Here is a 12030-nt window from a genome sequence, read left to right as displayed (position 1 = left end):
GACCAGGAGGTCAAATTAAGCTATGTCAAGTTCCACATTTGCTACTTATACGTCTAGGCCTAGTTATCTAGGTCTTCTGCCGTAAGCAGTTCGGATTGGTCGAACAATTCAATGGCGACATCAAGGTGGCCAGGAGCCCATGGGAACCGAGAATTTGGGAGGTTTCATATATTGCTTGCTCAAATCTCAATTTATTCTAGATCAACAATCCTTGAATACCCTTCGTGAATGTTTAAATCTCACTCCGGCTTGCAAAAGACGATCCTCTGGTTTGACATTTCACCTGGTGGTTGATCTGTCGAGTGGGAGACTCGGAAGGAATGGGTTGGGCTTTAGCATCCTGCATGCATATTCCAATAGTATTTTTAGTCTCATGCTCTAGTGTTTTCGCCCGATCTTAATACAGCCTCGAATACAGTTACATAGCATTGTCTCTTCAGGGGCAATAGTTTCCAGGGCCTCCACGGAACTCACGCAGTAGGAATGCGCTCACCTCCTGGTTATAGACTCAAAGAATTTCAACTTAAGTGTCCAAGTTATTCTTCCTAATTATTTAGTGACTGCTCTATATGTAAAGCAGAAAATCCTCCCTGCGAGCCTGAGTGATGGCTCGCACTTTCAATGCTTCAGGGAAGGCCCTACTTCAAGTTGAGATGCCATGTATATTGCCTTTGATGCTTACTCCTGTCTATTTGATAATAATACTCTATACTGTTCTATACGAAGACGTAGTCAAAGAAGAGGATAATAGCCTAGTCATAGTTTTCACCCAGAGCATCACCGCACAGTCATCTACGAAGTATTCTGAATACCTATCAACAGCACCCAATTATCTCGATCTCATGCTAGCAGCGTTCATTTCTTCAAGACGGGCATGATTGTCGTTATGCATACGGACCGAAATTAGCCGAAGCGGGGAAGTTTTGCTGCATGCATGAGCTGAGAATCGAAGAGTTATTCAGACATCACCCAACCCATCAGACCTCATCGACTTTGAAGACAAGATGCCAGAAACAGCCCCAGCGGGTATATCAGCCTGTCCAGGTACCTTTGTTCCTGTCTACACACATCGGTACTAACAAGTAGCCCAGATGCCGCTGAGCCATGGACGGTTGAAAAGGCCTTGGCTGGCAATGATTTGGTTCAAGGGTCCAACTCACCGATCTCCCTATTTCATCTTCTAGGGGGTCTCAAGACGACAAAGCGAGAGGGATGGAAGAGACATGGAATCAAGTAAGTCCAGTTCAGCATGGGATGCGCAACTAGTCCTGAACCACCAACAGCCCCGAGTCGGTTGCAGACCATTCATATAGAATGGGTATGATAGCCATGTTCGCTCCTCAGGGTCTCGATCAGGTCAAGTGTATGAAGATGTGTATGGTCCACGACGTTGCTGAATCAGTCGTGGGCGACATCACCCCGTTCAGTGGAGTATCCAAGACCGAGAAAGCCAGAAGGGAAACGGCCACCATCGAGTACATTGCTACTAGATGGGGCGGGCCTCATACCTCTGAGCTACGAGAACTATGGCACGAGTTCGAGGCTGCTGAGACTCCAGAGGCCCAATTTGCGCAGGATATTGACAAGATCGACCTCTTGCTGCAGGCTGTCGAGTACGAGAAGGATGGCAAGGGTCAGCGAGACCTCGGCGAATTCATGGGAGTTGCGCGTAAGCTGCGTACCAAGGCCGGCAAGGCATGGGCGGACGAGATCCTACTGGAGAGGGAGAAGCTCTGGGAGGGCCGTGAGCATATCAGAGGAGAACATGCAGAGAAGGGTGGTGTGTCCACAGAGGCTCAGAAGCTGCAGGACGCATACTATGCCTAGGTAGCGGAGGCAGTACGGAGTATATGCTCCCAAATCATGATATGGTTTCAACATCTGAGGCCATCAGAATATGACTGCTCAAAGGGCCTGTGATATCAGCAACATCCTCCCTTGTGATGGAGGTTGTCTGTGACTGTGACTTGACCGACGATCAACCCACCACCCAATGCAAAACAGGCAGGCGCTATCACGCACAGTCCTCTTCGAATGTGATAAGACCTCGAGGCTGACAACCTGCATACCTAGACATGCATTAGCTGGTTGTCACTGGTGCCCAAGAAGTCTCAATTCCTGGAGCTTGGAAATAGCTACAAAGACAAAAAGCAATGCCTTCGTGTCGAGGGCGAGTACAGGGAAGATGCTGGCCAAAAGGGCAAGAGGGACTGCCGAATCGGATAGATGCTGCAGCTCTGGCCTCCCTGCAGCTCCTGCCGCTGCAGTCGAGGCAACTACGCCAGCCACACTTGATCTTGACGGGATGGATGCAAAACAACCCATCAACCGCTAATTTCGCCCTGTTTTCCATCCTCTCGTCACAATTACAACATCCCCTCCTACACTTTGACAAGTGCCCTGAACCCAAGGGTCGTGTCGTTACATCCTCAAACTCGACCCCTTTCCGCACCAACGGATGAGACATTAGTCCAACGGTTACCTCAAACGTCAGGCTGTGACTCAGGGTTCGAGGGCGTCGCGGCCACCGAAAAGCAAATTACCTTCCGAGACAATTTGCGCAGCCCTATTCCTACCTGGGGCCAACGACTTGTGTGGGGGACCTCATCAGGGGACAGGTACCCGACGACACCACAGGGCGATCGGGACCAGGGTGGGGGGATCGATGGGGGAGAAAGATCTAGATGCGTGCCGTCCAAATGAGAGAGACGGCGGCATCGATCGAGGAGAGCTGAACGACCCTTGCACAGCTGGTTGGTCCGTCGTGGAGACGGTGCTAAATGGGCAGCAGTTGTCGAGATTAGCTGCCTATTGACAAAGCCGGTGCTCCGTACGGATATTTCCAGGCTGTCCGGACGTCTGCAGGTCTTGTGCCGTCGTCACCATTACAAATGTTGGTGCTGGGACTATTCAATAGTCGTCGCACGAGGAGAAAGTCCGAGAAACGCATTGTCGCCCTTCAACAACCAGTCATCAGCCACAATCTATTCAGGACAAGATCGTCGCTCCAACATGGCCTGAATGCGTTTCACGATGCAGCAAACATGGCCTAGCAGAAGCTGACCTGTCGGTCAGGTCTTAAACGGGTTGTCAGTGACGATCCCCCAGTCCCGACTTCTTGGATACAACTCGAGATCGACGCAGATTTTTGCGTCAAGCTGTCGTCTCCACCAGCAACAGGGAACAGGGAACAGGGTACTTCGTATAAGGTGCGCGTCCATCCCGTGTGCGACAGGACCAGCCGCCTGCCAGCCTTCTTAGCCTCAGAGCCCGTGCTTTGTGCAGTCCGTGGGACATGAGGTCGAGACACTGTTGGGTGTGGACTGGAGTTTAGTCAGGTCAATGTTAAGCACCTCACCGGAACGCTGGCTCAGGGCTAGCTGGTCACGCCCTAACTGACAAGTTCACGCCAACTCGTAAGCGTTGGCTCAGGACCCGGCTCTCAGTTGCCCTGCTTTGGGACCTAGGCTACTGCAGCCAGCATTCAACGTCCAACTCACCTCTTGTGTGACGTCAACCGTTGATGCGGACTGGCCGATGGCATTGACGCCAGCCTTGAACAAACTTCGACTACACATTCCCGTCGGCACAGGGCAGAGGAGGCAGCAGGGCGTACAGGGGTAAATGTAGCCGCTGCCTTTCCTTGGCTGGCTGGGAGGAAACATGGCAAAGTCGAGCAGCCAAGAGGGCACGAGCTGAAAGCCATCATTTCTTTTTCCCTCACAGATCTCGACTGGCCTGGCGCGGCCACCAATCCGCTCCCCTCAAAGCTCGGGCACAAGCCACACCAAAACACAAACTTCGCGCCGTCTATCCTCGAGTTCCGATTCTCCGCCACCAGTCACGATTCACAAAGCAAGGATTAGGACGGCCACTAAGATCTAAGCGAAAATAGAGTGCCATTCCCTGATCCAAACTTGAGAGATAGTGGGCTCCCAACCAAGACCCACCATGCCCGATCGATCCGTCTTCCCTGACCACAGAGGCATCTGGGAGGCACAGAGCAAAGCAAAGATGGAGGGGAAGGCTGCTTTCCGAGAGGAGAACTTTGCTCTCAGGGTCGTTGCTGATTGCCCAGTTCTCCCTGAGCCCCTGTCACCGTGCGTCCATGGCCAGGTTTTGGCGCAGAGCTAGCGGATAATCACGACGACGCTGAAAGCTCGATGATGCTGGGACAAGTCAACAGGCGTCGGTGCCAAGCAGAGGACGCGTCGTCCAAGGCTCGATTCACCCTCCCAACTACCTCGCTCTTCGGCCAAAGAGAGACGAAAGTTTGTGGGATAAGCACTCTGACCGTGTCCCTGGGTTTCGAGAGCCATGGCTGTCGCGAGGCGGCATCACTTTTCGGAGAGTTCACTGCTAAGGGCTTGCCAGATCCACCTCGCCCCAATTCCCCTTACATCCGGAGCCATCTGTTCTAGTGGAATCTGCCATGTTGGTCTACGGTAGACTGGGGCTAGCCTTAGCGGGCATCAAAAGGTTCCGGCATGTTGGTCACTCCCCAGTGAGCGTGTGTGCCTCAAACCAGCCACGGGCCACTCTGAATGACCAGGAGGCGGCTGCTTGTGCATCTCTGGTCTCCTCCAGTAGGTTATTTAATCCCTACACTGTCTGTCCTCGTGTCCTGGGATGCAGAGTTTTGCTTGAGAGTTGCTTAATTCTTCGTCTCTCAGCTTCTTGCCCTCACTTCTCAACAGCCACTTTCAACCATTCTTTTATTCTATCGTTTCTTCGCGCACGATGGGTCTTCTCCCTCTCACTTACACACGTCCCAAGCATGTGGACCAGGAGTCATTCCGTAACGGCGGAGACTCGTTGTCTGGCACAGAAAGGAGTGATGGATCCGTCAAGTCTGGTCGCTCTGGCCACTCTGCTGGCATTCCTGATTCACTCGCTTTTGACAAGATCATCAGCGGCGGCACCTGTCCGGTAAGTAAAGCCCGTATATCTCATCTTATGAGTCTAAGAAGAATACTAACTCCTTCCCACAGCCCATGACTGTCCGCGACTTCATGAGCTACCTCATCTACGTCGAGCATGCCGCCGAGAATCTTCAGTTCTACCTCTGGTTCAAGGATTATGAGAAGCGGTTCAATACTGCCTCGACAGCCGATATCAAGCTGGCCCCTGAGTGGACACAGACTATGCAAGACGAGACCGTTCTCAAGATCCGAAAGGACCAAGCCGATAAGATGCGAAAGGAGCCCAAGGCGGCAGAGATTTTCAAAGGCACAGACTTTGAAAAGAAGCGAGGCGCCCAGGAAAATGTGTCGGGCGGATCTGACCCGTTCGCGACTCCTCCACAGAGCAGCAGAGGCGATGACGGTTCAATCTACACGGCATCCAACACAGTCCATTCGCTCAACGCTGCGAGCTATCAGACCCAAGTCTCAGAGGCATTCCAAGCGGCTGGGGCCCGTCAGCCTTGTAAGTCAAGACATTTCCAAACATGAAATGGATCCAGAAAGTTAACATTTAGACAGTCACGATCCAACCGTTCCGGGAAGAAATCAACCGAGTCATTGCGACGTATCTGATGGACGGTGCTCCTCGACAACTGAACTTGTCGTCTTGTGAGCAGAGGGCGGTTATCCAAGCACTGTCCCAAACGACTCACCCAAGCGCCTTCCGCAATGTCTTCAAGACGGTTGACTCGAGTCTTCGGCATCAGGCTCACCCCAACTTTGTCAGATGGTCCATCTGCAACGGAAACCCTGCACGCGTCTTCTTTGCACGATCGTTGGGTGTGGGGCTGATCGTGGCAGGCATCGTGCTGGGCATTATTCTTGCCCTCAGCAGCGCAGGGCGAGGCTACCGGGCATTGGTGGCGATCGCGCTCGTACTGGGCATCAGCACGCTGGTCGCAGCCTACAAAGGCATGTGCGTTGTCCTCCACGGAATGCATCACCGGCACGTGAGGCCGTGGGAGCTGTTTGTGGACTGTGAAAATGTGGATAACATGGAGAAGCGAAGCTTTGAGTCGTTTGGGTCGTCCAACAGCTACGAGGATGAGCCATGGATCGTCAAGTATGAGAAGCGCAACATTGTCCGCAAGGTGTTTGACCGCGAGGTCTGGATCCAGGAGCCGGCACTGAGACAGATCCAAGATACCATCTTCATCCAGGCGATCCTGGCTTCAGTCCTCTTCGGAGGGGTTGTGACGGCAGTCTTTGTCGCCATTCCCGGGGGAGGTTACTTTTAGAAGTCTACAATCGTTTTGATTTCCTTTGTCGTCTTGGTAATTCGCTGGAGAGGGATACCCTGGTAGTTTTGTTTGCTTGGCAGTCAGTCAACTGGAATCAGGTCAGGTACGGGTAAATGTCTGCATCTCGAGGTCTAGAGGCCTTGTAGGATATAATTAGAGTCAGCTAAAGAGGTGCAAAAGATATTCATTTGGTGTTGATGCTCAACCAAGCACATCACGGATGCCATGCCCATCCCCCGTCTGTTAATTCCGTGACAAGAGCCGACTACGGCATTTGGCCCAAGCTCGGCATCGGCATAAGCTGCCCGCCCGCCTCATGCAGCCTGGGCCCCTCCTCTGCCAATGCACCGCACCACCCGGGCCATCGGGATTACTGTACGTGCAGAGGGACTGTGTAAGTGGTGAGGCAATGTTGAGGCTACAGTGTGAATGTAAATGCGAGTTGAGTGAAGGTGAAAACAGGGCGACAAGGGGGGCAACAAGTGAAGATCATATGACAATGGACGTCGCCCGGAGAAAAGGAGCATCCTCGTTGTGTGTGTGCTCGGGCGGCGTTTGTTGAGAGCACGCGCCATTAAAATGAATGAATAGACTGGGGAAACCGAGAGGAATGGAGCTTTCCCCAAGGATCCAAGGGTAGGGACGGCCTTGAAAGAGAGAACCCCCCATCTCGGAGCCTCGGCCCACCGGCTTTTGGAGAAAATGATGAATTACTGTACATGGATGGATCCATCATTCATGGGGACGGACCTAGGTACTGACGGTAGCCTCGTTATCGATAAAGATCCATCACAGTCAACGACTTATGACCCCCATCCCATCCCATGGTTCAATCTCCCCATCTGATTGATAACCCCTCCACAACCCGTCCAAGGCCTTGCTTCTTTTCTTCTCCTTAATTTCACACATTTATTCACTCCCTTCTGGCCATATATTCGACTGTCGGCTGTACCTGTACCATATTGAACTTGATTGACTTGCGCCGCTCAACGCTCTCGCGTGCCATCACCGAGGACCGTTGCGCCTCCTGGACCCTTTGACTCCACCACCCCATCCATCCATCCATCACCCCTCTATTCAACGAACCTACCTCTGCGCGCAATAAAAGAACCTCAACAACTAGAACTCAACCACCATGACGCCTGCCTCAGACCACGAGGAGGCCATTGTCGACACTCCGAACGGGTCCGGCCCCGCTCCGCCCTCGCACCCAAAGCGCCGACTCAGGACCATGACGTCGACCGAGGAGATTGACAGCACCATCAACCGCCCCGGCAGCGTCAAGATCAATGTCCAGGGCGCATTCATCGTCGACCCGGACACGGCCACCCCGGCCTCGGGTACCAGCGCCGCGGCCGGAGGGCTGACTTCGGTCAATGGCCGCGTGAGTCCAACGCATCCAGAGACGAGCGACATCCGGTTGCCGAACCACACGGCCGTGGTGAGCCACATTGCGATCGACGTAGGTATTCCTTCCTAAACAAGAACAAGAAGCGCAGGGCTAACGGCGCATTGGATACATAGATTGGCGGATCGCTGGCCAAGCTCGTCTACTTCTCACGCGAGGTCGACTCGACCGACCCCGGCGGCCGGTTGAACTTTCAAAGCTTCGAGACGGATCGCATCGACGACTTTGTCGAGTTTATGCGACACCTGCGCGACAACCAGCTCGTCAATGGATCACAACCCGGAGAGCTGTGTGTCATGGCCACAGGTGGTGGCGCATTCAAGTTCTACGACAAGATTCGAGATGCATTGGGTGTGGATGTGTCGAGGGAGGAAGAGATGGAGTGCCTCATCATTGGTAAGTTGTATTAAACTAATCCTTCATACTTGCGCTAACTGTCGAAACTTGCAGGCCTTGATTTCTTCATCACCGAGATTCCCCGCGAGGTCTTTACCTACTCCGAGACGGACCCCATGCACTTTGTCGAACCCCAGGACAACATCTATCCCTATCTTCTCGTCAATATCGGCTCGGGCGTTTCCTTCTTGAAGGTTACAGGGCCGCGTTCACACCAGCGAGTAGGCGGTACCTCGCTGGGAGGTGGTACTCTCTGGGGTCTCCTGTCTCTACTGACGGGTGCTCGCACATTTGACGAGATGTTGGAGCAGGCGGCGCACGGAGACAACACCAAGGTGGACATGCTGGTGGGCGACATCTACGGCACCGATTACGCCAAGATCGGGCTCAAGAGTACCACGATTGCCTCTTCGTTTGGCAAGGTGTTCCGCATGAAGCGCGAGGCCGAGTCTGCAGCAGAGGACTCTGGCTCGTCCAACCCTGGCGATGCATCCTTCTCGGGTGCCGACGTCTCGCGGTCCCTGCTATACGCCATCTCCAATAACATCGGCCAAATCGCCTACCTGCAGTCACAAATCCACAACCTCTCCAACATCTACTTTGGCGGGTCATTTATTCGTGGCCACCGCCAGACCATCAACACTCTGAGCTATGCCATCAAGTTCTGGAGTAAGGGCGAGAAGCAGGCCTACTTCTTGCGACACGAGGGCTACCTCGGTGCCGTGGGTGCGTTCCTCAAGAGACAGCCCAGAAACTGGGGCCGGAGGGGAAGTTTGGAGGGGATGGACGATCTTGCTGAATGGCGGAGGAACCTACGCGAGGAAGCGAACTCGAGTACGAATTGAGCCTCATGGGGCATACATCCGAGGGCTATGCCAACTGAAAGAAAGGGACAAATGCATAAAAAAGACGCCGTCGGTTAATCCCAATTTCGACGAAAATATACAGGTGGAGGACGAAGGGCTGGGATATCACATCACCCCAGCGGGCAGCATCTGGCGGCGCATATCGTGACGGCGTTGGGTTGGTTGGGTAGTCGAGCATGTTTTTTTGTCTTTGATTCTTTCTTTATTACAGCGCATCATGGTCCGCACAAAGGGGGGGATACACAAGGATATCGGAGAGTCATCTATATCCAGTCGCTCGCTCACTGCGTTGGACAAGTGAGGCCGAGATGGTTACATGGGCGGCCGCAGCACGCGAGCACGTAACGATAAAACTCCCCGTCGACGTCACGTCTTGTTGTGCAAATAGATTTAGAGTAATCAGGTCACTCGCTCAACGAGAGTCGGAGTCTGTCATACCCATCTTCTGCATCTGTCCTTGATCGTCGCCGCAGGTTCGGGCGTCGAGTACGACACAAACATGACCAGGGAAGAGAAATTGTGGTCTGCTTTCTTTCTTTATCAGAGGCATTTGGTCTCATTGTAATCTCTCGGTAATCTTGTCTTCTTTACGAAGCACGCTGTTCACGACTAAACCTTGCAGCAATGGCTGATGGTATCGCTGAAATTGACGACGGCTGGAACGAACTAGCTGGTCTAGGGGGCAGAAGAGCACGGCCTCGATTCCACAGCGCGCGTCCGGTGCCTTGCTCATCGTCCGGGGCTTTTAACGCATGCTGGGAGAGTGAGGGTGAGAGCTCATGGTCGGAGTGGAGTTATGATCAAGAAGACCCGTGTTGCTGTGATGGAGATTATGCACCAACAAAGACTCGACAAGAGGGCAATAACAGCGCCATTGGCAACCAAGTCAACGTTGTAAGTGCGAGACATGATGCTTCAATCTCAATTGATATGGTTACTGATAACTTTGGGCAGTTTTGCGGCGACAATCATCAATCTTGTCGAGAATGTAGGGTAGACCGTGAACCCCCTTGCAAATGCCCTGACAAGGACCACACTCGACCCACCGCACAGAAGGAGAAGAGACGCAGCAAGAGAATAGGCACCTGGCAGGAGGAGCGAGGAGTCCCTCCATTAGAGGATGTCATTTATTATCTCGCTAAGCGGCGACGACACCACAACGATGAGGAAAGGAGGATTCGGGACTGGTTACGGGTCATGGGGGACTTGGAGGGAGGAGATGATGGGGCTAGAGTTGTTGGTAGAGAGAGGGAGAGACGTCGGTGTGCTTATGATAGAGTTGAGAGAAGGAAGCCGAGACGATACGAGATGAGTGGAGGACGGTCTACGGGAGAGGACGAGGAGCATCACGGACGTCGTCGAAAGGCGAGATTCGGTCATTGAGTAACTACCATCAATGCCAACCAACCAATTGGTCCAGGAACCAAAAAGAAAAGGGAAACCATTGTAACGGATGGCAAAAGGAAGGGTCTGGCCGGGGATTGAACCCGGGACCTCTCGCAAGCTTGCTTTCGGGTTTGCCCTAAGCGAGAATCATACCACTAGACCACCAGACCGATCAAGCGGTGAAGAACCGCTTGGTGTGGTTGTTTGTTGGACGAGTTTGTGATTATTTCGTATTATATCGGTGGTGGCGTGGAGTTTTTGAGTCATTTCATTTCATTTCATTTTTTTTCTGCGGGTTCAGGGGCACGTGCTCTTCTGTCCTTTTTGTGGGGGCTGTGGCTGGGTGGGTATTGTGGAGCTGGTTGAATCTCGATGCTCCTGTGACATCGATCGATGGCTAGGTATAAACCTTGGCAGCTGGAGAACCAAAGGAGACGGATCGATTGACACTCGAGAAAGCCTGGAGGAAGTCAGAATTGCCAGACCACGATACTGAAATGTGATGCACTCGAGGTCCTCTTGTTAGTTGAACACCGGAGAGGTCTCGCTGTCGATGTTTGCCGCTTCAAACCCCAGTCAGCAACAACAATACCCTCTCCAGGGCATCACATCCTCGTAGTCAATCACCTTTCACCTGATGAGAAACAAGCTTCTTTGCTTTTGACTTCTTTCTTGTAATTAATTCATGTCGTCATGACGCACTCACGTGCAGATCGCTAGAGGTATCTTCTTCCCCATCACCACATCTAGTTGCCCTGCCCGACATCCTTGCCCTGCTTGATGCCCTGGCTCTGTCCGCCGCTGGCGTTGGCATCCTTGAGACCCATGCCGTGCTCGTCCTTGCCCTCGGGGAGGGGAGCCGTCTTGTCTGCGCGGTCGACTCGGTCAGACTGTTGTGAGTTGTGTGTTAGCAGTCATCTTTTTTTTCGTGTTGAAAGAGGGAGCACTCACGTCAGGCTTGCCGACGCCGTGGGCAATGTTGTGCTCGGCGGCCTCAAAGGGGCCGTTGTCGGAAGAACCGTCTCCTTGGCGAGGCATGTTGAATGTGAAGTTGTGTGATTGTGTGTTGTTGTGTGTGTGTGTGGGTGGAAGTGCAAGAGATGTGCTTGTCAAGCTTTGATGTTGATGAATTGAGAGTGAAGAATTGGAGAATAAGTGAAAGGATACACGAATTATTTATACCCAAGCTTCTCAGTTTGTTCCCCTCCTGCCACTGTACAGCGTTTGGCACCTGGCGGCATCGTGATGAATCGACGACGTCATCTCGTCAACGTCATACCCATGATCCATCGCAGGCACGCTTTCTACTCCAGTTTCTACGTCGCATGGGCTCCGGGATTTGGTACCTTCTAGAGACACTAAAACCCGGGACCTGCATTGTTTGACCGACAGCTGCCGTTTTCGGTCCTTCCTCTTTTCACGAGTCAGTCGTGAAACCTCCTACCAAGACTCACGAGAAATAACACACACGGATAACCGCCAATGTTTATGTCATGGTGAATTATCAAGTCAAGATCTTAAGAGTCATGTTTCTTGCAGTTCTCTCTGGTGAAAAGCGGAGAAAGAAAAGGAATATCACAGAATCAAATCCTCTTTCAAACAATTCCATGCTCTTGGCCTGGTATGCCTTATCCACACAGTTCGACAGGTGACGTCATTACACACAATCATCTTTGGCAAAGGAGTGACTTGATGATCTATCTAAGTTAAAGGATTGTCGGGGTACATAAAGCAAATAAAGCAAAATCACACGCGCGTTCCACAATCGC

The 12030-nt window shown here is 52.5% G+C and overlaps 4 protein-coding genes across 4 annotated transcripts; 3 read left to right on the top strand and 1 right to left on the bottom strand.

Moving 5' to 3' along the window:
* Positions 1-968: 968 nt before the first annotated feature.
* Positions 969-1827, top strand: NCS54_00405800 (5'-deoxynucleotidase; the record flags this gene model as incomplete). Its single annotated transcript, XM_053149608.1, has 3 exons — positions 969-1044; positions 1092-1233; positions 1284-1827. Exons 1-3 carry the CDS (start codon positions 1005-1007, stop codon positions 1825-1827), a joined length of 726 nt encoding a protein of 241 aa, XP_053005583.1. The 5' UTR covers positions 969-1004.
* Positions 1828-4740: 2913 nt separating this feature from the next.
* On the top strand, positions 4741-6202 carry NCS54_00405700 (Hypothetical protein; the record flags this gene model as incomplete). Its single annotated transcript, XM_053149607.1, has 3 exons — positions 4741-4929; positions 4992-5427; positions 5484-6202. The coding sequence occupies 3 exons, from the start codon at positions 4741-4743 to the stop codon at positions 6200-6202; spliced, it is 1344 nt and encodes a 447-aa protein (XP_053005582.1).
* Positions 6203-7340: 1138 nt separating this feature from the next.
* NCS54_00405600 (Hypothetical protein) lies at positions 7341-8854 on the top strand (the record flags this gene model as incomplete). Its single annotated transcript, XM_053149606.1, has 3 exons — positions 7341-7667; positions 7730-8009; positions 8064-8854. 3 exons carry the CDS (start codon positions 7341-7343, stop codon positions 8852-8854), a joined length of 1398 nt encoding a protein of 465 aa, XP_053005581.1.
* Positions 8855-11007: 2153 nt separating this feature from the next.
* On the bottom strand, positions 11008-11377 carry NCS54_00405500 (Hypothetical protein; the record flags this gene model as incomplete). Its single annotated transcript, XM_053149605.1, has 2 exons — positions 11213-11377; positions 11008-11151 (listed from the first exon to the last, which is right to left on the bottom strand). Exons 1-2 carry the CDS (start codon positions 11297-11299, stop codon positions 11008-11010), a joined length of 231 nt encoding a protein of 76 aa, XP_053005580.1. The 5' UTR covers positions 11300-11377.
* Positions 11378-12030: the final 653 nt, after the last annotated feature.

The sequence above is a fragment of the Fusarium falciforme genome, chromosome 3 (genome assembly GCF_026873545.1).
Source record: "Fusarium falciforme chromosome 3, complete sequence".
NCBI lineage: Eukaryota > Fungi > Ascomycota > Sordariomycetes > Hypocreales > Nectriaceae > Fusarium > Fusarium falciforme.
Note: the sequence above shows the minus strand (reverse complement) of the source record. Positions and strands in the feature narration are given on the sequence as shown.